The sequence below is a fragment of the Emys orbicularis genome, chromosome 8 (assembly GCF_028017835.1).
Source record: "Emys orbicularis isolate rEmyOrb1 chromosome 8, rEmyOrb1.hap1, whole genome shotgun sequence".
NCBI classification, from domain to species: Eukaryota; Metazoa; Chordata; order Testudines; family Emydidae; genus Emys; species Emys orbicularis.
The window spans coordinates 33687-55766 of record NC_088690.1 but is presented as its reverse complement, the minus strand read 5'-3'; the positions used below and the strand labels follow the sequence as shown (position 1 = coordinate 55766).

Genomic DNA, 22080 nt, shown 5'->3' with positions numbered 1-22080 from the left:
CCGCAGCGCTCCCTACGATCCTCTGCGCCTCAAGGCTTGTTGCCATGGAGACCGAGTCCCACAAGCGAGAGTTTGACCCGGAAGCGGAACTGAGTAGGCCTCGGCGAAGTCAGGAAGTGAGTTTCTCGCGAGTCGCAGGCCGCCTGTTTTTGGTGCTGAGGGTCCGCGTGGCAGGGAAAGGAACTGGCTGCTGAGGTAAGAGCGGGACCCAGCGCCTGTCCCCAGGGCCGCTACTCACCGGTCCCCGCAGGCTCTCCCCCCGCGCTGGGCTGACCCCACGTGGACTGGGGGACTCCGCCCGTGCTGCCCCCTTCTCGGCCAGACCCGGGCTCCTGGGTTCCCGCCCTGCCCGCTGCTGCGGCTCGTCTTCCTGGGCCCTGGTGGAGCGTATATCGGTACCGAGTTAGGCCTGGCGTGGGGGGAGGCGCCCTGGAGTATTTAAACGGCGAGACTCCCCACTGGGTTCACTCTGCTGCTAACAGACCGACCGGCCCCTGTGCGCCGCCCGCCTCTTCACAGCTACCCCCTCCCCGCCCTGCTTCCAGCCTGCGCGGTGCCCGCCCGGCCGCCCTGGACCCGTTGTTCAAAACCAGCTCTCCGTGAGTTTCAGTAATCCAGCGCTCGGTGTAGCTGCGTTTGTACTATGCTTTAACGGGACACTGACTACTTAAAAATCACACTTCTATTTGGAAACCTTTGCTGTTACAGGTTATGCCTAAGGCCCCATCCTGTAAGTACTTAACGTGAATACCTGTGTGCGCTTCAGTAGTGCCATTGATTTCAGTTGGCTTCTCACATATGTAATTTAACATATATGAGTGCTTCCAGGGTTGGGGGCTAAAATTTCTATAATTGAAAGAGATTAGAAAGGCGGTGCTGTGAATCTGAGCTGTAGTTAACTTTACTAAGTTGTGTAAAAAGGTTACCCCTCTATGTCTTTGAGTCCACCTGCCAGCTTTTGTGGTTGTACAATAATGTTTTCCTTTCCTTTATGCTGTGTGGAAAACGTGAGAACAGCCATACTGGGTCAGACCAAAGGTCTATGTAGCTTCAGAGGGAATGAACAACTTGTACAAACAGGGAACATGAATTGAATGTTACTCCTGGAGGAATTCTGTGCCTAAAAATTCTGCACACAATATTTGAAAATCCTGCATATTTTATTTGTCAAAATAACACAATATAATCGTGCCAGTTACAATTATTTTGGTAATTTATTTCAAAATATCTGTCAGTATGTCTGTAACAATACAGACCAGAAAAAAAAATATGCTGGTAATTTTTTTTTTTTTTTTTTTTGACAAATAGCTTCCTTACTAGGCATATTAATACAGAACTTTATGTAATTCTTTTAAATTACAATACAGAACTATTTCCTGCACCAGTCAGAAGCAGTGCAAAGGCTTGAGGGGAGCGAAGGCGCCTGGGAGTCAACCTGGAGGGGGTTGGGTGTAGGTGAGAGGCTTTTCTTTGGGGGGCAGGGGGATTGTTACGGTGTTAGGAAGCCTCCCCCATGTAGACCCTGGCTGACCCCATGCTTCTCCCATTCAGTCAGGCACGTCTGCCCCTATCCCCATGGATCTCTGCAGCTGCCCGCCCCCATCCACAGGCTCAACACTGTCACCCCACTAGCTCCTGAGCCCATTCTCCAGTCTGTCCCACCCCCTGCCCACTAGCCATTCTGAACCTTAGTCTGTGGACACCTTCCCCCCCCCCCCCCCCCCCCCGGCCCGCCCGCCCAGCTCTCTGTCCTAACCTGGCTCTGCAGGCAGGGTGCTGTAATGAATTCTGCTCCTGCTGCACTGAGCATAGAATTTTATATTTTCCCACATAAAATACATTTTACCTAATAAGCGCTGCAGTTCTGCCTTTTGCCCACCAGAGGCTACTGTGGCGCTAGAACAGCCACATGAATGAATATGCGAGAAAATATAAAAAATGTGTTGAGACCCAGCATAAAAAAATGAGAATTTCTGGAAAGCTGTGTGTCTGAAAACAGGGCTGTGAACACAATATCTGTGAATACTGTAGTAAAAATCCATTGGAGGAGGAATTTCAGTCTCAGCACTTCAGAACTAGCAACATCAGACAGCAATTCCCAGTCAAGGGAACAAAGCACATGTGCACACTCCCTCTATGCATCTAGCATCATGTTCCTGCACAGGGAACATGACACATTCACTCTGCAACCAACCATCTCTTTTGGGCCAGGCTGGGAACAAGTCAGACTCTCATCCATCCTTATGTAGCTCTGTAGATACAGAGGTGAACATAGTATGAGAACCCGAATAGAACAGAGTACACATCACCTTCATCTGTTTCTTTCTCCAAGTTAAAGATGGCAGACTACGAAAATCAGTCATTGTCAGAGTCCGAGTCAGAAGAATCGGTCATCACTGACAAAGAGGTAAACTTAATGCCAAAGGGCTTGAGCAAGATTTCCCCAATGCTGTGTGGGGAGGAGGAGTGCAGATTCCCCTGGATGAGAACACCTAATGCTACACAATAAAGGGGGTTGGGGTGGAGGCATCAGTTAGAACATCAAGCTTCCCCAATTAAACTAGCAATGTTCCACCACAGCCTATTGGGTGTGGGAGGGGTATCTGCAGAGAAAGATCAGCCCTTCTGTCTCGTGGCCTGTTGTGGGATATCAGCTCACATTTTTTTTATCTGGGTCCCCTCCCCTTTAGTAGGCTGGCTTTCCTGATTACGGATGTGCTTGAGTGATAAGTCCCTGCCTTGGCCCAAGTGTTCAGCCCCTGGCAAGGGACATAATCCATCTTCTCTGAACCAATCTCCTTCTGTGCAGCTCCAGGCAGCATTTTCCAGGGGTGCCCTGAAGCCAGGGCTGAATGTCGTGCTTGAGGGGCACAAGAAGGCTCTTAACAATGTGGTGAGTACTGTGTCTATGTAGGCTGTGATTCTGGTGTGTGCATGCAAGTGCTTATATGGGAGGAGTTTGCTTATGAAGGTTGGGCTTGTACATGTGGCTACCTATAGGAATCACAGAGGTTAGTGAATTAAAAACTCTTAGAGCATATATTTAGTTACCCCATACATCTTTGGTGGGGAACGCTGCAGTGGTAAAGGCTGGGTTTCTTATGGAACTAGTACTGCCGTACCAATTTCCTTTTTACACTATGAATTCCTTAAGTGAGTTGATCATTTTCTTCACTGCTGTGATGCTGACACACTAGGGTCAATATTACTGATTGACTTTAGCTTCCAGGTAGATTACAGAATATTTTTGTTTACCATTTCATGGCCTGTGGCAACTATCAGGTTATCTCAAGTTGTTGAAGACTAAGGTGGCCATGCTGAGGTTTTGGCGTTTGGGTTATGATTAAACATTAGAAGGTTGGATAGTCAACCCATATCATGGACCAATTGTTAGAGCCCTGCACGGATACAAAATTTGGATCCACATCCATCTGCAGTCCGCAAACATGGTCCGCGGATGCGCATATAAAGTGGATATTGGCAGATTTGCTGGGCTCTACCAATTGATGCCTCCTCCCCAGGATCCTGGGAAGTAGATAGATCCCAGCTGAGGGAGTCCAGTAAAGTAACTTTTCTTTGCCTTTGGGGTTTTAATTTAGTGTTTGGTTCGCTTCAAATTTTTTAGAACATTTTACCTTTGCCACAAGGCTAACCTACCAAGTTTGAAGCCATTATATGTCTTTTTTGTGACCCTTTAGGTGGGTGGATCCACAATCAGAAACTGAGCTTCCATTAGGAGTTCATCATAACTATGGTTTGACTGCCATTACTACATAACTCAGTTCCCTAGTGCATACTCTCTCTCCCAGAACAGCATTTGATGTACCAAAACACTTTCTGGAGCGGTCTTGTGGGGACACTGAACTGGTGTGTGGCAGGCACATGTGTTTAGGGAATAAAATACCTTGCTGGAGGAAGATTTTTAGCTTGTGGAGAGCTTAATAATTGGGCTGGGCCCAGTTTGTTCCAAAATGCACTTGCAAAAGATCAGTAGAGTTGCTGGCTGGTTGGTGTGTATGCCTGCCTGGCAGTGTTGGATCACTGCTCCCAACACTCACTCTGCACAGCTTAACACTAGCATAGGGTATGTCTGCACTGCAATTGGAAGGTTTGATCTAGCTAAATCAAAGCTAGCTTGAGTAATAATAGCAGTGAAGCTCAAGGACCTGCTCTTCCCACCCAGACCCTGGGTACATACTTGAGCAGCCTCTGCCTGTGCTGCTGCAGCTTCACTGCTATTGTTACTTGAGCTAGCTTTAATCTGGTTAGATCAGAGCTAGCTCGGGTATGTCTATACTTGCTTCAGTCACACCTCCAAATTGCAGTGTAGATATACCTGTAGAAGCGCACTCATTTGCTGTCATATTAACTTTAGATTCTTTAGTAGTAATGTTATTTTTGCATGTCCAAGAGTGTACTGGGTACTTTCCACAATCTAAAATCAGGTTGCTGTTGCATGAAAGAGTGGGAAGCAAGGAAGGAACAAAATTATAAGATCACACAATCACTCATTTAAGTCATGGACCTGATCTGGTGTTGAACCCTGCCTGATTTCCCCTTCTCGGGGTTCTCAAACTACGCCCAGACTCTTGAGTCAAACACCCCCTCTTGGGGTCTGGTTTATTAAAACATCATCACAGTTAAATGTCAGGTTAAGTCAAAACAAGTCTTACCCCACTCTGCAGTTTTTTCCCCAAAATTCAATTCATGCTGCCTGGCATTTCCTCAAGCTGCTTCTTAAGGCTTTTCAGCTCCTGCCCCTCATTGCAGGTAGCCTTTGCATCTAGCTGGTATGGAGAGCCCCTTCTCTGGTCCTCTTTGACCCTACCTCTCCACAGGAATCTTGCTGCTCTCTTAAATTGAGTTCAGCAGACAGTCTTATCTGCCTCAAAGGCCATCCTGGGGAGGCAGCTAACAAGTCAAGAGTGGGGTTGAGCCCAACTCCCTTAAAGGGGCAGCCCATCCTAATATGGACATATAGAATTGCTAGCCTTCAGAAGACAAACTTGTTGTTTTGTGTCTTGCTGTTAATAGAGCTGTCCTTCCTTTTCTAGGATGGCTTGAAGCAATGTTTGTCTGAATTCAAGCAGCACCTAGCCTGGGTGGAAAGGCTGGATGTGACCTTGGGTCAGGCACCAAACGTCATGAATCCAACCTCATATCACACACCTGACAAAGCCACCGTCGACCCTGAGGATGACTTCCAGAGAGAGATGAGCTTGTGAGAGGGGGCGACATTCTCCTATGGGGTCCCAGAGTCATACCACACACACATGGTCTATCCACATACACAACCCTAGTGTTGCATCACTATCACATCTCACCATGCACTGCACGCCTTCAGTGTCATGCCTTCCATCCACATGCCGATGTCATATCACTTTCAATCCCTAATGTATATACATGTGTAACAACTCAACACCCGTGTGTCATGCTGCTATAAACCCTCAAAATATATTCCAAAATAGATCAAGATATCTTGAAGCTTGAAATCCTTCCTTGTTTTGGATTCTGAGATTTTGTGCTTTACCTCTTTTGGCAGGCCTGGATTGATAATTTTATAATCATGAGAAAATATTTTAGTAATACAAACCTTGGTTGATACTTAAAATAGACTCTTAAAAACTGTGCTTTATATTCAGATAATTTAAATCTCAGCTAGATAAAAAAGCTTAAATTTAAAGTATGAAATAAGTGTTGAATTTTCTTGTTAAGAAAATTCTTTTTTTTTATTAAATTCAAATATATTAAGTTCTCTTTAGAGAACTGCTTCCTTACAAAATATAAACTTCGGGGGAGGGGGGGGGAGTATATTAAACCATATCAAGCTGTATTTTGTGTGGAAGGCACTCAGGTACTTTAATAATGATTGGCAGTAGAAAATCCTAAAATTGATATATATATATATATATATATATATCTGTGACCTCCTAACCAGAGGTCTTGAGGTGGTCTCTGTTTTCACGTGGGATATTATCTCCTTGAAACATATACAATGAAATCCTCCAGACTGTCTTAATTTCAAGGACATGAGAGAATCATGGGCACTGTAATTTTTTTGTACGTGGTGGTATTCTGTACATTCTAAACCTACATTAAATTTGCCAGGATAGTTGCACAATGTAAACAAATTGCTGCCCTGTTAAACCAAACAGATAATTTCTTCAAAAAATAAATTAAATAAAAAATACCTGTAGTACACCACTAAGGTTCCAAAGTAAAAATGGAAGTTCCTGTAGCATCTTGGTGTCATTGCAATTCTGCCTATTTTATGGGTTGCATTTTACAGTACAATTTGTAAAATTGTAAACTGCATGTTAACCAGAAAAACAGGAATAGAAATACAACATGAGCAATGTGTCTCGGTTAATGTTGTTGGCACCTTAATTTCTGGGCTCTTTGCATTTTTAATGTTGCTCTGATATAGTTTTGGGATTTCATGTAAATTTTATTTATCTTGCATCAAATAGCTAATATGAGCAGAGTTCCTGATGTCCCTGCCCAGTGTGCTTTAGACCTTACTGTTAACTTTAACTTGCTGTCCCATTGTTTTCCTAGTTACCGTCAGGCCCAAGCAGCAGTGCTGAAGGCCCTGCCTTGGCTACATCACCAAAAAGTCCCCACAAGGAGGCCAGATGATTACTTTGCAGAGATGGCCAAATCTGACCAACAGATGCAGAAGGTATTAAACTTGGATTGGCATTGGACATCTTTTCTTCCTTCAGATTCCCCACTGTGGGTTTTAGACTACATAAAGCACAAACTTTAAGATGTATCATTGTTCAATCAATGAAACATGGTCAGACTTGAGAAGTCTGTCAGCACATATGGAATCCAGACTAGTGATCTAGTCTGTCTTCAAGAGTGCCCTGTGATAGATGCTTCAGAGGAGAGTGCAAAAAACACCATATAATGGACAATTTTGAAATCGTCTGCTCACAGGGGAATTGTAAAGTGAAATATAAATGATTATAGTAGGGAATTGGGAGTCAGGAGTGAACTGGATACATCAGATATTTTAATCCAGAGTCTGACTGTTAGGTTCATATTACAGAATTTGGTTTTTGTAATATTAAAAACAGGACTTTTTCCCCAATGTTCTCATGGCCTGACAGAATCTTCCTGAAGCTCTGACCATTATTCCCAGGGAAGGACTTCACTGTGAAAACAAGTTTTTTTTTCTTACTGTTGTTGGTTTTCTTTGGAAGAGCAGAGGTTTATTCTTATGCTTCAATTGTTACCTCCATATATTGCAGAATTTTTCCAGTAAGAATCTCTCTAATCTTGGATTGATTGTATAATTGCATTTTTACTTAAAATCCAGTAAAAGCTTTTAATTGTTTGGGGGTGAGGAAGAAGGGGAAAGATTGAATTCTGTGGCGGGGAGAGGCCAGTGAGTTCACTAACATTATCCAAAATTCAGGTCCCTTCTAGGGGAACTGCTCAATCTCATCTATAAATCCAAAAGGATTGGGCAAAAGTGATAGCTTTGTCTCACTCTGTTCAGTAAGAGCTTGTTCTCTTGAGGCTGCACTTGATCTCTGTACATGTCATTAATCTTCTGGCCAAATCTGGGTTGAAGAAAACCAGAAGGCCATGAGTTTCTGCAGTGAGCATTCCCAACCTTGAGTTATCTGACCCTATTGGAGAGAGAGAGGGAGGAAGCTGTATCTAAAAATCACTGCATGCAATAGAGAATTTGGCACTGGGTCTAGGCAGCAGCCTTAGGAGGACCTTGGGGATTTAATAAATATAGACTACATTTAGTGTATAGTGTAAAGATTTACAACATGTGTTGTTTTTATACCTGAGTAATGGCCCTACTGATATGGCTTATCCAGCGCATGGTTCACATAGCCACATCTTCCTTTGCATAACAAGCACATTTGATTCGTTTCCTAATAAGATTCGACACAAGCTTAAGAGCAAACAGGCGGCAATGGAGAAGTCTGAGAAAGCAAAACAGCTTCGTGCACTGAGAAAATATGGCAAAAAGGTGAGGAGGTAGAGAAACTTATCGGGCAAGAAGGGAATCCATCAGTGGCAAGACCCTGGATCTGTGGGGGGTGGTCCCAGCTATTGTTTGAGAACCCAGAGAGTGAAACCTCTTGGACAGCATTTCCAGCTGTTGTCTGGGGATACTGCAAGGGAGGGCCTTGAACATGAAGCTGTTTGGCCAGTTTACCACTCCTGTTCGGGGGTGTGGAGGGGGAAAATATAAAGACAGTGGAGCCCTTTGGGAGGGTTTGGGGCAGTGGTTCTCAGTTTTGTACTGGTGACCCCTTTCACATAGCAAGCCTCTGAGTGCGACCCCCTCCCTTATAAATTAAAAACACTTGTTTATATATTTAACACCATTATAAATGCTGGAGGCAAAGCAGGGTTTGGGGTGGAGACTGACAGCTCGCGACCCCCAGTTTGAGAACCCCTGGTCTGGGATATAGTAGGGAACAAAACCCATATTGTCTCTTGTTACAGGTACAAACAGAGGTTCTGCAGAAGAGGCAAAAGGAAAAAGCAACTGTGCTGAATGCAATCAAGAAATACCAGAAAGGTGAAGTCATCAGTCTCACCACAAGAGAGTGCTGAGGGAGAGGGAGGAGGACAGTGAGATAACAGAGCACTGCAGCATGTGGGGTGTCATTAGCCAAAACGGGAGAGGAGTGAGTTGGAAGAGGGCATCCCTGAACATGGAGGTGCACAGGACAGCAGTAGCGGCAGCATAAAGACTCCTCTTAAATAGGCATTGCCTAGTGGGGGATAAAACTGCCATTAACTAATGCTGTAACTCTTACTCACATTGGAAATTCTTCTGTCTGATTCAATGGTAGCAGCTCCACAAATGTTCTGCTCTTGCAGGTCTCTCTGACAAGCTGGATTTCCTGGATGGGGAGCAGCCACCACCACATCAGGGGAAGAAGGAAGGAGATGGTGGTCAACGAATAAAGAAAGGGTGAGATGGGGGAGTTAGAGGTATTGCAGCTGGGGCCCATACATCCCCATCTGAGTCTTCAAAGCTATTTTTCAGGATAGTACCAGGCCCCAGCTATCTCCAAGATGGCAGCAGATAATTCCTAGCTCTTAATGCTAATGTTCAATCTTATGCACCTCAGGGAGGAGTTGCTGCTGGTAGCAAACACTTGCAGAGAGGAAAAGCTGGTTATAAACAAGGTGGGGCAGAGGCTGGAGTGTCTTACATATTTTTGCCCTTCTCCAATGAGAGAGGGAGACAAATGGGTCTTTTCGATAGCTGGAAATAAATCTGATGGAATCTAGAGTGACATGAGCATCACCTAGGAGGAGCTGGATGGGAGCTTCCCACATCGCACATGTGCTTTCAAGCGAGCTCACTGAGGGAGGGTAGTGGGGACCTAGCAGAGATGACGGGTTGTTTCTGTTTCAGACCAAACGCCAAGCGACGTTACAAGAATCAGAAGTTTGGTTTTGGTGGGAAGAAGAAAGGCTCAAAATGGAACACACGGGAGAGTCACAATGATGTATCCAGCTTCCGGGCTAGTGTGGCCCACAACAAGGGCCCTGGGAAAGCAGGGAAAAAAGGTTCCAATGTGAGTGAGACATGTGTCCTACACATTACCAGTCCTGTGCATTAGTGGGAGACGGGCCCTGGCCACAAAGGGAAGAGCTATATGTGTGTTAGGAGTGGTACATGAGCTCTGCGTATTTGGGGACCAAGACTGATTAGGTGGTGGGCAAGGCTGGGTAGGTTGGTTTGATATGAATGGGGGAAAGCAAGTTCCATGCCAAAGGGAATCGTGTGCAGGTGAGTGAGAAAATACCATGTTTATCCCTACCAGTGTTCTGAACTCCTGCATCAGAAAAACTGAAAGGTGAGCATCATTGCTCTGACAAGGCCCCTTCTTTCCCATGCTATAAGGCCAAAAGCAGGGGGTGGGTTTCAAAACCAGAGATCTAAATTTGTCATTCTCTTTTTACAGAAGAGACCGGGCAGAAAGATGAGGCAGAAAATGAAGAGTCGAACCTGATAAGGATTGAGTGGGATAGACCCTGCTTCCCAGTGGCTTTGGTTTAGTTTCTATGTATGTATGAATTGCAGATGGTGTTCCTTCTGACACTGGAGTCTTCAGGCAGTTCTAACTGCTATAGGCCAAGCTGGATGGTGCCATTTGACACACATGGTTGCAGTGGAAGTGCATGTACAGTCACTAATTCCTTTGTACTGTTAGTTTTCCTCCAAGATTTTTTTCTGCTTCTCAAGCCTTGGGCCTGGCCTCTGTGAACTCATTAAATAGTGTGGACAGATCTCATTTGGTTCTTGTATCTTCAGTGTTGTGTTTGAGGAAGGGACCTGAAATCTGTCCCTCATTGTAACTGGGATTGGAGGATCCCCATGGCTCTTTCCACAGCTGCCTTTGGTAAAAGTGGGGAATTTAACCTCCAGGTCAGACTTAGTAAATACTGGCTTTGCTACAGTCTCAAGCCTGGAGCCTGTCAAAAGGGTAGAGCCTTTCTCAGGTTGTTAGTACATCCACTTGGATGAGAGCAGTAAGAGAGAAAAGCAGAACTTTCACATGGGTTTATTTCTGTAACAGCTGTCAGCTTCCAGGAGGTATGGCCCAGCTGGAGATTCCTCCTCCCTTGCTCAGAAATCTACAGGGCTACTCATGGCAATGAGGAGGTGGCAACGTTGTTTAGAAACTCCCAACACCATACAACTCTGCCTAGCAAAGCAATGTTGCTACTACCACCCTACTGCATGTTCTCACTCTGCTCCTTCAGGCGCCACATGGCAGCCATGTACTTGGTGATCTCACTGTTCCGGCATGGGAAGTACAGTCTGCGGTCAGTGCGGTCCACACTAATCTGTGGAAGAGAAAATGGTCAAAGTGTGAGGAGCGTCTCCAGGAGATGTTCTCTTTGAGATTAAGGATTCAAGGAGTCAGTTGCTGCAATTCACTGCTGCATGACTGGATGACTATATGATTAACAAGGTAACTGAATCTCGTATTTCAGGTTATTGGCTGATCATCACTAAGGTAAAAGCAATAGATAGGATTTACCATACCGGCCATTGGTCCATCAAATCTTCACTGTTGGATTACTACAGTAGCCAGGTGCTCATAAAAAGGAAACTTCATTTGTCTTTTGGTAACTGCACTTCTAAAGTGATCTGTAAAAATGGTACTGAGAGTTCCTAGGTTTGTCTCTAACTCCAATTTAGATGTGCTCAATTCTAGATGTATTTCTTTTCCCTCGCCCATTGCTGCTAGTCCTGCAACTTCAATCAACCACCTGAAAGTCAAGCTGGGCTCTTTCTAGCTCAGGCATTGTCACCAGTAACTCTGACTCACCTGAGATGCACCATAGCATTAACATTTCTGGAGCTGGAACTAGTTAACAATTGTTTGATGCAGGAATGGGATCCCTCACCCCTTAGCTGCGTTTGTTGCAGGCTAATGGTATAAAGGATAAAAACATGTCACTAAAGCCAGCAGGAATGTGTGAGGTCCTAGTTGTGAAGGCTAGGACTATAACAATGTTTAAAAGGGGACTGGATAAATTCATGGTGGCTAAGTCCATAAATGGCTATTAGCCAGGATGGGTAAGAATGGTGTCCCTAGCCTCTGTTCGTCAGAGGATGGAGATGGATGGCAGGAGAGAGATCACTTGATCATTGCCTGTTAGGTTCACTCCCTCTGGGGCACCTGGCATTGGCCACTGTCGGTAGACAGATACTGGGCTAGATGGACCTATGGTCTGACCCAGTACGGCCTTTCTTATGTTCTTATGTAGGTCTGTGGAGTAAAGAGTAAACGTTTTTCTTTTTGTGGCTGGTCGGAAGTACATTACCAATCAAGCCAGGAGTCAGTAGCAAGAAGGGGTGAGTTGCACAGGGTCTATATAAGAATCCCTGCAGCCAGAAATTGTTTCCCCTTGGTGCGCTATACACCTTGTTACCCCCTAAGTGATAGCCTGTTTGCAGGTGTTATCCATCTAGGAACTAGCTAATTTTTGAAAAGACTAAAGCCCTCTACTCTACCCCATTGACTGCCTATCTGCTCTTTTCCCCTCTGAGTAGAGGAAGCTCTAAGAAATTGACCTGTGGCAATCCTGTCTCTACTTTGAAACAAATACAATTATATCAGTTTTATGTTCCCTCAACAAATTGGTTTCCAAGAAGAAATTTACCAGAATTCTTCAGGCACTCCTTTGCTTTAGTGGAACCTCAGAAGTCTCTGCTGGATCAGTCATGATTACTGCTATTAGTTTGTCAGACGTGATCCGTTTTTAATAAACCCATGTGTCAGAGTTCACATCTTTTCTCCTCAAGTATTTCCATGTTGATTCCTTATCATAAATCAGAATATATATTCTGACTGGGATACACCTCTGGTTTATTAGTAGTTTCCTGGTTCTTTCTTCCCACCTACCTAAAGGATATAGTCATACCACATTTACCTACAAACATTTGTAGCATATGATATTGATGTTATCAGAACTGAATGCAAATATTCTGGATATGGTTGCAGCAGATTGAGAGAGGGGGACTATCACTTCACCTCTGTACTCTGCAGTGCCTATGCAAGTTGGGCCATAGGCAAGACTCCGTGGGTGCTTTGGGGTGGAGCACTCATGGAAAAAAATAGTGGGTGCTCAGCATCCACTGGCAGCCCCGTGGATCAGCTCCTCCCCCCACAGCCCTCCCACGGGCAGGCCCTGCGGATCAGCTCCTCCCCCTCCCTCCCAGTGCCTCCTGCCCACAGCGATCAGCTGTACAGCAGCATGCAGGAGGAACTTGGCGGGTGGGGGGGAGGAAGAGCAGGGGCAGGAAGGGGTGGGGTGCAGGCTTGGGGGAAAGGGTGGAGTGGGGGCGGAGCCTGAGGTGGAGCAGGGGTTGAGTGCGCGCACACACCCACCCCACCCGGACCTCAGAAAGTTGGCACCTCTGAGTAGAGCTACATACTCCATCACGTTCTACTAAAATTTAATGTTCAATTTGCTACCCACTAGCACCTCAGCTCTTTCCCAAACCTGTTTCCCACACTTTTTTGTTCCATTGGTTATATTTGTTTCAAGTTTGTTCCCGGTTTATTCCTCAAACAGAGAAATGAGTTCAAAGGCCTACATTGAGCTGCTCCTTTTTATACTCTAGATAGAGCGTTTAGAGATCCTACTCACCAAGGGAGTGGTATTCCAGCCAATTTCCTGGCTCTCTGTCTGTGGCTCTGTGTATTTCTTGGTTGGCTCCAGTGCAGCATGGTGAATAAGATTCAGAAACTTGGCTGTTGGATTAGGAAAAAAAAGCATGGGGAGAGGACAGTGTTTTTTAAACCAGAAGAAAGGAACAGTGTGCATGACATAAGGGAAGATTTGAACCTTATCCTGAGGAGCTTCTACTCTAAAAGAAATAGACAAGAGGCCAACAGTGAAGTCAGCTCTCTGTTTCTGCGCTTCTGTGAATGACCCTGTGAGGTGTCATGGTATATCTAGTTTTTGTCAAACATACCCATACATCTTGCTAATTCTGTCATCCTTGTCTCCTGTATAACAGCCCCCTATCCTCACTCTGAGTCTGCTGCCAGCCACCCCTCCCTATCCTGCCAATTGACATTGCTTATGTTATTTGCTTGTAACCTGGTCCCTTACTATTCCAGTTCCTATTTCCTGATCTGTGACTTCAGGAAACCAGTTCCTATTTCTATTAACTTTTGTCTGTTTGTAACCTTACAGACCCTGTATGCCAGTGCCTTTTTCCCCAGGCTGTTCTCATTCTGTGTAAAGGCATGTGCATACACAGTTATAGAATCATAGAAATGTGGGGCTGGAAGGGACCTCAAGAGGTCATCAAGGCTGGCCTCCTGGAGATGGCAATAGTGACTGAAAAGTGCAAAACTTACCTTTAAGTAAAGTGGGGCTTAATTCTTCTCACAAAAAAATAACATGTGACCGGACGACTAGTGAAGTTACCATAGACAAAGGGGAAGGGATGCAGATCGGGATAAGTAAAGAACATGTCAGAGATCTTCTGACTAATTTGAATGAATTCAAGTCAGCGAGGCCTGATGCTGTTCACCCCAGGCTGCTGAAGGAATTAGCTGAAGAAATCTCGGAGCTGCTGGCAATAATATTTGCAAACTCACGAATGACAGGAGAGGTCATAGTGTGTGAAGAACGTGTGCACTGAGGACCAGGTTGCTGTTCTACATATCTCCTGGAATGGGTCCTGTGCTAGGAAGGCCGCCGAAGAGGTCTGAGACCTCATGGAGTGGACAGTTAAGTTCGGTGAAGGGGAAATGCCCGCAAGGTCATAGCACACTCGTATGCAAGATGTGATCCAAGACGAGATCCTTTGGGCAGCGATGGGAAGCCCTGTCATTCTGTCAGCTATCACTATGAAGAGCTGAAGTTACCTACAGAATGGTCTGGTCCTTTCAATATAAAATGCCAGAGCATGTCTTAAGTCCAAGGAATGCAGGCGTTGTTCTTCCTTACTTGTATGAGGTTTAGGATAAAAGACTGGCAGAAAGATTGGTTGGTTGTAGTGGAATTGGGACACAACCTTTGGGAGAAATTTTGGGTGCGGCTGAAGCTGGTCCTTGTCCATAAAGAAAACTGTGTATAGGGGGGTTCTGCCATGAGGGCTCAGATCTCCGACACCCTCCTGGCCGAAGTAATCACCAGCAGAAAGGCTGTTTTCCACGAAAGATGTAGTAGAGAATGCATTGCCAGTGCCTCAAAGGGTGGCCACGTCACTTTCAAGAAGACAAGATTCAAGTCCCATGGGGGGAGAGGTTCCCTCATCTGAGGAAATGTCCTCTCCAGACCTTTGAGGAAGCCGTCTACCATTTCTACCAAGGGAGAACACCGACCTATTGTTGACTTTCGGATGGAATGCTGAAATGGCTGCCAACTGGACCTTTATAGAGGAAAGGGTCAGGCCCTGTTCTTTCAAAGATAGGAGGTTGATCTTAAATTACTGAAGCGAAGATTGCGTCAGCGGGACTCCACATCTGGATGACCAGAGAGAGAACCGCTTCCACTTTGCATAGTAAGCTGTACTCATGGAAGGCTTCCTTCTGCCCAGGAGACTTTTGCAGACCTGCTCCAAACAAGCCTGTTCGTCGGGGTTCAGTCACGCAGATTTCAGGCCTCAGAGAGCTGAGGTTCAGGTGGAGCAGCCGACCATGGTCTTGCAAGATCAGGTCTGGGTACAGAGAGAGCTTGAGTGGGGTCTCAAGGGAGAGATGAACAAGCAAGGTGTGTACCAGTGCTACCTAGGCCAAGCTGGGAGCTATTAGAATAACCCGAGCCCAATCCTGCTTGATCTTTATCAGCAAATTGTGAATCAGCAGGATGGGCGGAAAGGCATAGAATAGGTAGTGCGACCACCTCATCAGAAAGGCATCCGTCATGGAGCCGGGCTGTGACCCCTCAGGAAGCAGAACTGTTGGCTCTTTCTGTTGGAACGTGTAGCAAACAAATCTATGTGGGGAAAATCCCCTTTTGCAAAAGATGCTCACCGTGACATCTGGGCATAGAGATGAGTGGAGAAGGACCTGCTGAGGCAGTCTGCAAGCTGGTTCTGCACCCCTGGCAGGTATGAAGCCTCGATCTCGATCGAGTGCACAGTGCAGAACTCCCATAGACAGACAGTCTCCCAACATGGGGCTTGGGAGAGAATGGGTCCCTCAACATTGATGTAGTACATGACTGATTTATTGTCCATGAGAATTGAGACCCTCATATTCGGAATGAGGGGCAAGAACACCTGGCATGCTAGATGGTCTGCCCTGAGCTCTCCGACATTGATGTGAAGCGATAACTCCTCTGCAAACCAGCGACCTTGGGACCTGAGCGTCTCCAGGTGGGCTCCCCAGCCCAGTGCTGAGGCATCCAAGACCAGGTTTGCTGATGGCTGGAGTTTTGTGAAGGGAATTCCCCCGCAGACTACTCGGTGATCCAGCCACCATGACAGGGAGCTGAGGATATAAGGAGGCACCATGATAGCCCTATCCAGGTGGTGCCTGGAGGGGGAATACACCATAGCCAGCCAGGCTTTGAGAGGTCTGAGTCTCAGCCTCACGTGACGAACCACATATGTACATGAAGCAATGTGGCCAGGAAGGCTCAAGCAAAGCCTGACCGTCGTGAGCAGGTGAGCTTGCATGTAGCGTATTAACTCCAAGATTGCCTGAAAGCGATCTTCTGGAAGAAGAGCCTTTGCTAGCTGGGAGTCGAGGACCACCCCGATGAATTCTATTCTCTGAATAGTGTGGTTAGGGGTGGGTGTGTGTGTGTGTGTGTGTGTGTGTTCTCCGTGTGTGCTGTCCTAGCTCTGCACAGACAGTTGGCACAGCAACCTTGAGCGAACCGCCCGATGACCACAAGATCCATTAAGGTACGAAGGCACCTAGCCAGGTTTATTGTCAACGAAGCACAGTAATAGCACCTGGCAGACTCTACGAGGATACTAAGATATGGGGGGAGGGATAGCTCAGTGGTTTGAGCATTAGCCTACTAAACCTAGGGTTGTGAGTTCAATTCTTGAGAGGGCCATTTAGGGATCTGGGGCAAAAATCTGTTGGAATTAGTCCTGCTTTGGGCAGGGGGTTGGACTAGATGATCTGAGGTCCCTTCCAACCCTGATATTTTATTAATTCTATGTATGCCAGTGACAATGAATGCAGCTCAGTCAGTGGTGGGACTTTCCACTGCCCCCTAAGCTGGCCAAAGATACTCCCTCTGAGATACATCTTTATACCCTGATATGAACAAGTTACGTACTGTTATCCTGACCTTATCTTTTAGGGAATGTTTTTGTATCATCCTTGATATTGAGATGTTCTGGTACCACTTGATATCTGGATGTGTTTGCATGAGTACTCGGAACTTAGCACTTTTTAGGAATGTGTATTTTTGCAATATTAGCCGTGTTCTTGCCAGGTTCTGTGAGCAGGTCCTGCCTTATACTTATACAAGGGCTTATGTCTCGGGCTCTCTTCCTACTACAAATGGGTATCAGTGTTGACTTCTGCACATCAATTAGAAGGCCCAACGCCCGGAAGGTCGACTGGATGAGGGCGACGTCCATCTCCACTTGCACTCGAGATGTGCCCTTGATGAGCCAGCTGTCGAGGTATAGAAATACATGGACTCCCCTTCTCCTGAGAAAAGCTGCTACCACTGCCATGCATTTGGTGAAGACCTTCGAGGCTGCCGAGAGGCCAGACAGCAGGACTGCGAACTGTTGATGTCCTTGGTTTGCCATAAACCTCAAATCTTCTGTGGCCTTGAAAGATTGGAACGTGGAAGTATGCATCTTAAGTCTAGGGTGGCATACCAATCCCCTGGATTGGATCCAGAAATGCAGTGATCGATCCCAAGGAGACCATGCGGAACTTCAACCTTTTGAGATAGCGACTGAGTTGACACAGGTTAAGATGAGTCTGAGACCACCACCACCACCACCCCCCCTTGGCCTTGTGTGACATTATCTGATTAGAAATTTGCATGGTCATACATTGTTGCTACCACTGTTATATAATTGCAATGAATCTTATACAAAGTGTGTCAATTAAGGTGTCAATAGAAAGGAGTAAGCAGCTCGCAGGCTAAATGACCCAGAGTCAATCTTTAGAGACATATTAGAAAAGTATGTGAATGGTAATTAGGGCCATTCCATGTTAGATAGGCTAGAACTTTGAAATGCAAACCTGTATTGTAAGAGAATTGGAGGTCATACTAACTGTATGTGTTTACTTATATCTTGTTAGATGTTACCCATGTAAACAGACAGTTCCTGTCTCACTATAGCAATTGATTCAGAGATCAAAAGGGAATATTAACATTTAGATGAATCTTGGGTGAAAGTGTCATTTTCTATATGTCTCTTTAAAGTTTGTGATAAACTGCTTCATGGATAAATTACCTTATGTTAACCCCTGTAGTTAATTGCCAGTGATGATTAGGAAATAGGTCTACTTCAAAGTCTCCATGATTGCCTATTGTTCGCCTAAGGACTCTGAGCTGTCAAGAGAAGGCCTGGAACTGTGTGGGAATCCCTTGCTCAATCCCCAGTTTGGACCACTAACCCTACATTACACTCCTATGAGGCATAGCAAATTTCAAGACAGTCCATTCAAAGGTGGATTTTAGAGCACTTGGGAAAGTAATCCTTTAAAAAGAAAGCATTCTGTAACCTTAGCTATAGCAGAGCTGGTGCACTGCTATAGTATTGTATGAAATTAATCATCAGCAACTGCTACTGTATCCATATTCCTAGCACAGGATAATGCTGATGTGGGGGACTTATTTTTGTTTGTTTTGTTTAAAGGAAGGATGGATGGAAGGGGTGTCATAACTATAAAGGGAAGGGTAACAGCCCTCCTGTGTACAATACTATAAAATCCCTCCTGGCCAGAGACTTCAAAATCCTTTTACCTGTAAAGGGTTAAGAAGCTCAGGTAACCTGGCTGACACCTGACCCAAAGGACCAATAAAGGGACAAGATACTTTCAAATCTTGGTAGGGGGAAGGCTTTTGTTTGGGTGATTGTTCGCTCTTGGGACTAAGAGACCAGACATCAATCCATGCTCTCCAAATCTTTCTGAATAAGTCTCTCATATTTCAAACTTGTAAGTACAGCCAGGCAAGGCGTGTTAGTTTTATCTTTGTTTTCTCAACTTGTAAATGTACCTTTTGCTAGAGTGTTTACCTCTGTTTGCTGTAACTTTGAACCAAAGGCTAGAGAGGGTTCCTCTGGGCTCTTTAAGTTTGATTACCCTGTAAAGTTATTTTCCATCCTGATTTTACAGAGATGATTTTTACCTTTCTTTCTTTAATTAAAAGCCTTCTTTTTAATAACCTGATTGATTTTTTCCTTGTTCTAAGATCCAAGGGGATTGATCTGGACTCACCAGGAATTGGTGGGGGGGAAAGGGAAGGGGGGGGGGAATAATTAATTCCTCCTTGTTTTAAGATCCAAGGGGTTTTGGTTTAGCGTTCACCAGGAAATTGGTGGAAGAGTCTCCCAAGGCTACCCAGGGAAGGGAGTTAGCACATTGGGAGTGGTGGCAGCAAAAGCAGATCTAAGCTGGTAGAGAAGCCTAGAGGTTTTCATGCAGGCCCCCACATCTGTACCCTAAAGTTGAATGGGGAAGGAGCCTTGACAAGGGGCTACACATCCATCTGCAGCATAGGAGGCTTGGAGAGGTGTGAAGTTTCCCGTTCATCTTGGAGCTTGTCTATGTGGCATGACAACACGCACAAGAGGGTGTGATTTCTAAAGTGTACCATGGAGATGAATGCAACCTGAAACAAATAACTCTAAGATATGTGAACTGCCCCTCCAGCCCCCAGTACGCACACAGGAGGGGAGAATGTAGGGCTGACAGGTGCTCCCTACTTCAATCTCTCCCACATGCCTTACTACCATGTTGCCCTACTACCATGTCACCCTTCCCAGTTGCCTTACACACACCCCTTACCTGAGCCTTCAACTCCTTCCCCTCCTGCCCTTTGCCATTTATTCCCCTCCCTTTAATCCACATTTTCCTCCATTGGGCTCCAAGCCCCTGTTCTTTCCCACTCCTCTGCTCCAAGCATATGCTGTGTAATTTGTTGTCTTTTCAAAAATAGTTTGATCACCTTCTGAATTTCATTACATTCCTTCCCACATAACCCCCCCCCCCCCCCCCCAAAAGCATGTTTTTATTTCTGATGTCTGCCCACGGGTGGATTTAGATTTACAGTGGCTGGGTGTTGCTCAGGTTCAATGGCCACAACATTTGCCCTTAAGTCACATGGGTCCTGTGAGTTGTGGCTGGCTGTGAAGACTCTTGTACTCCCTGCCCATATGCAGTATAATCCATTCAGTGTATGAGCTTTAGGAATGTTAAGCCTGAATTTAAATTGAGAGCCTTACTCTGTCTAATATTCTGAATTTTACTCCCCCAAAGGGCTGGGGGAGGAATGCATTCTCTAGCTAGGGAGTAACCTGTGTTGGACTATATTGAGTTTTATTAAGGTGGTTATAGGTATAGTATAGTTTGGGGTGGGTTTTAGGCTAGGCTTGAGTATTAAAAAGAAATATGCTTTTTAGTTAAGATATTAAGGTTGTGTTAATTAAAATGCTTTTTTTTGGAGTTTATAAGGATGAATTGTTAATTGTATTAGTATATTTTTAGATGGTTTGTTTTAATCAGTAATAAGAATTTTGCAAAAAATTGCTTTTTGGAATAGCATATTGAAATTTTTATTTGTTGTGGTTTTGGGTTTTTTTGTTTGTTTGTGTAGTAAGTGAGCTAAGCAGACTTGTTAAAACCTGTTATGCCCCAAAAGTTGTGGTGTTTATAAAAAAAAAAAAAAAGTTAAATAAATAAATGGTAAAGTAAAAGTGGAAAAATATATTAAAATAAAGAATGCATGTAAATGGGTGCATGGTTTAAATAAACAATAAAAGAGTAAAATGCACCAGCCTAAAAGTTACAATTTTGGTATTGGTCAGCCAGTTATCTCAACAGCTGTTCAGAGACTACTTACCATCCGCAGGCTCTTCTATGTTATCATGCCAAGACATCGGCTTCCTGGTGATCGTGTGAACTGGGGAGAAATGTGATGATGCAGGTGAGTTGCTATTATGGAATCAATATTACAGGCAGTTTCAGGTAAACCACTAGCTCCCCCTAATCTGTGTCCTGCCAGCTCACTTAAGCTGTTAAGGAGAAGAAGAGAGACTATAGATTGGAAAAGGAGCACTTGTTAATGTCACTTGATTGCTCCTGGGAACTGAAGGGAATCAGCTTTGGCGCCACGGGACCCTGGCATTAGGTGGTGTTTGTGACCAGAGAGCAGAGTTCATCCACTGATCTGTCAGGTTCCTAAAATGTGACCTGCAGGGCACTTGCTGGAAGAGCACAGAGTTCTGGCTGACTACATGGGGCTAGTTCCTCCTTGTTTCTAGCTGCTAAATAGCATTTAAACCCCAACACACACACAAATCCAAACATTACTTTCCCATGTCAGTATGGGTGGTGGGTATAAGAGGCTTAGGGAGACTAAGCATCCCGAAACAGGGCAAGAAATGCTGGATGCAGTGCACCTCTTGTTGGAGCAGCAGTGGCCCACTGCTTTTGGAGTGCTGCCGCCAGAAGCTCTAGAGAAGTGGGGGAGCCATCTGTGCCCTGACTATGGCCCTGCCCACATGCTGCCTGAGGCCCCGCTCCTGGGCGGCCCCCTCCCCTCGCCTGCTGCTTGCCCCTCTCCACAGGCGCACCCCCCCACACACACACTTCTAGGGAGCTTCTGGCACTTGTGCCCAGCGTCCCCAAACACAAGTGTCACACGTAGTTGCCACAAGGATGTTACATGATTGTGAATAGGAAGGTGGGAAACTGGAGCCAGGCCAGTGGATAGGGAGGACCTTCCATCTAGGGCCTCCATCCCATCTTGCTCCAGTGTTGTGACCCCAGGCCACCACTGCCCGTTCCAGACCTGCCCCCATATATCCCAATCTTAAACTGGCCATGTGGGCTGCCTCACCACTTCAAGTTGGCCATACCCCTTTTCTCCTGTTTGAATGAGTTGGCCATGGTCACCAAGCCCTGTCTCACCCCAAGAGAGCAGACTGGCCCCTCCCCCACCCCGATCCACTTGGTGGAGTCAACCCTGTACTCCCTCTGTCATGGCCCTCCTATATCTTGCCCCCTTGCCTCCCCCTCCCGTCTCGCCCCGTTTGAGGGGGTGGCCCCCTTGACTCCCCTCTCCCCCTTCTCAAAGGGTATTTGTACTCCCCCATCCAGTCTCACTCTGTTTGAGGGGGTAGGCCCCTTTCTCCCCACCTTACCCCGTTTGAGGGGGTTGACCCCGTACTCCGTGTGCAGTTTCTGGCACCGCAGCTCCTTCCGGACGGTCTCGCAGAAAATCTGGTTCTGATGCACCAGGTCGGGCGGCTCCTTCTCGCGGCCCCGTGCCGCCATGACCGGCCCCGCTCCCGGGAAGCGGGGAACGCAGCGCTTGCGAATTCTCAGCAATTAAGTTTGTTTCATTCTTGTGTCCTGGCAACGGCGATTCGCCCCAGATCCTTGGTCAGACGCAGAGGAC

The 22080-nt window shown here is 45.9% G+C and overlaps 2 protein-coding genes across 4 annotated transcripts; one reads left to right on the top strand and one right to left on the bottom strand.

The window, feature by feature from the left end:
* Positions 1-97: 97 nt before the first annotated feature.
* On the top strand, positions 98-10282 carry EBNA1BP2 (EBNA1 binding protein 2). 3 transcript variants are annotated; one of them, XM_065409203.1, is made up of 11 exons: positions 98-195; positions 1368-1455; positions 2339-2407; positions 2810-2893; positions 5055-5221; positions 6559-6682; positions 7907-7996; positions 8479-8554; positions 8860-8953; positions 9404-9566; positions 9957-10282. In XM_065409203.1, exons 3-11 carry the CDS (start codon positions 2339-2341, stop codon positions 10002-10004), a joined length of 915 nt encoding a protein of 304 aa, XP_065265275.1. In that variant the 5' UTR covers positions 98-195; positions 1368-1455; the 3' UTR covers positions 10005-10282. The 3 variants fall into 3 exon arrangements, with proteins under 3 accessions (XP_065265275.1, XP_065265273.1, XP_065265274.1); XM_065409201.1 differs by having other exon boundaries at positions 2333-2407; XM_065409202.1 differs by lacking the exon at positions 1368-1455 and having other exon boundaries at positions 2333-2407.
* Positions 10283-10643: 361 nt separating this feature from the next.
* Positions 10644-21971, bottom strand: CFAP144 (cilia and flagella associated protein 144). Its single transcript, XM_065410193.1, has 4 exons — positions 21824-21971; positions 20521-20580; positions 13159-13262; positions 10644-10842 (listed from the first exon to the last, which is right to left on the bottom strand). The coding sequence occupies exons 1-4, from the start codon at positions 21954-21956 to the stop codon at positions 10729-10731; spliced, it is 411 nt and encodes a 136-aa protein (XP_065266265.1). The 5' UTR covers positions 21957-21971; the 3' UTR covers positions 10644-10728.
* Between the last annotated feature and the right edge of the window lie 109 nt (positions 21972-22080).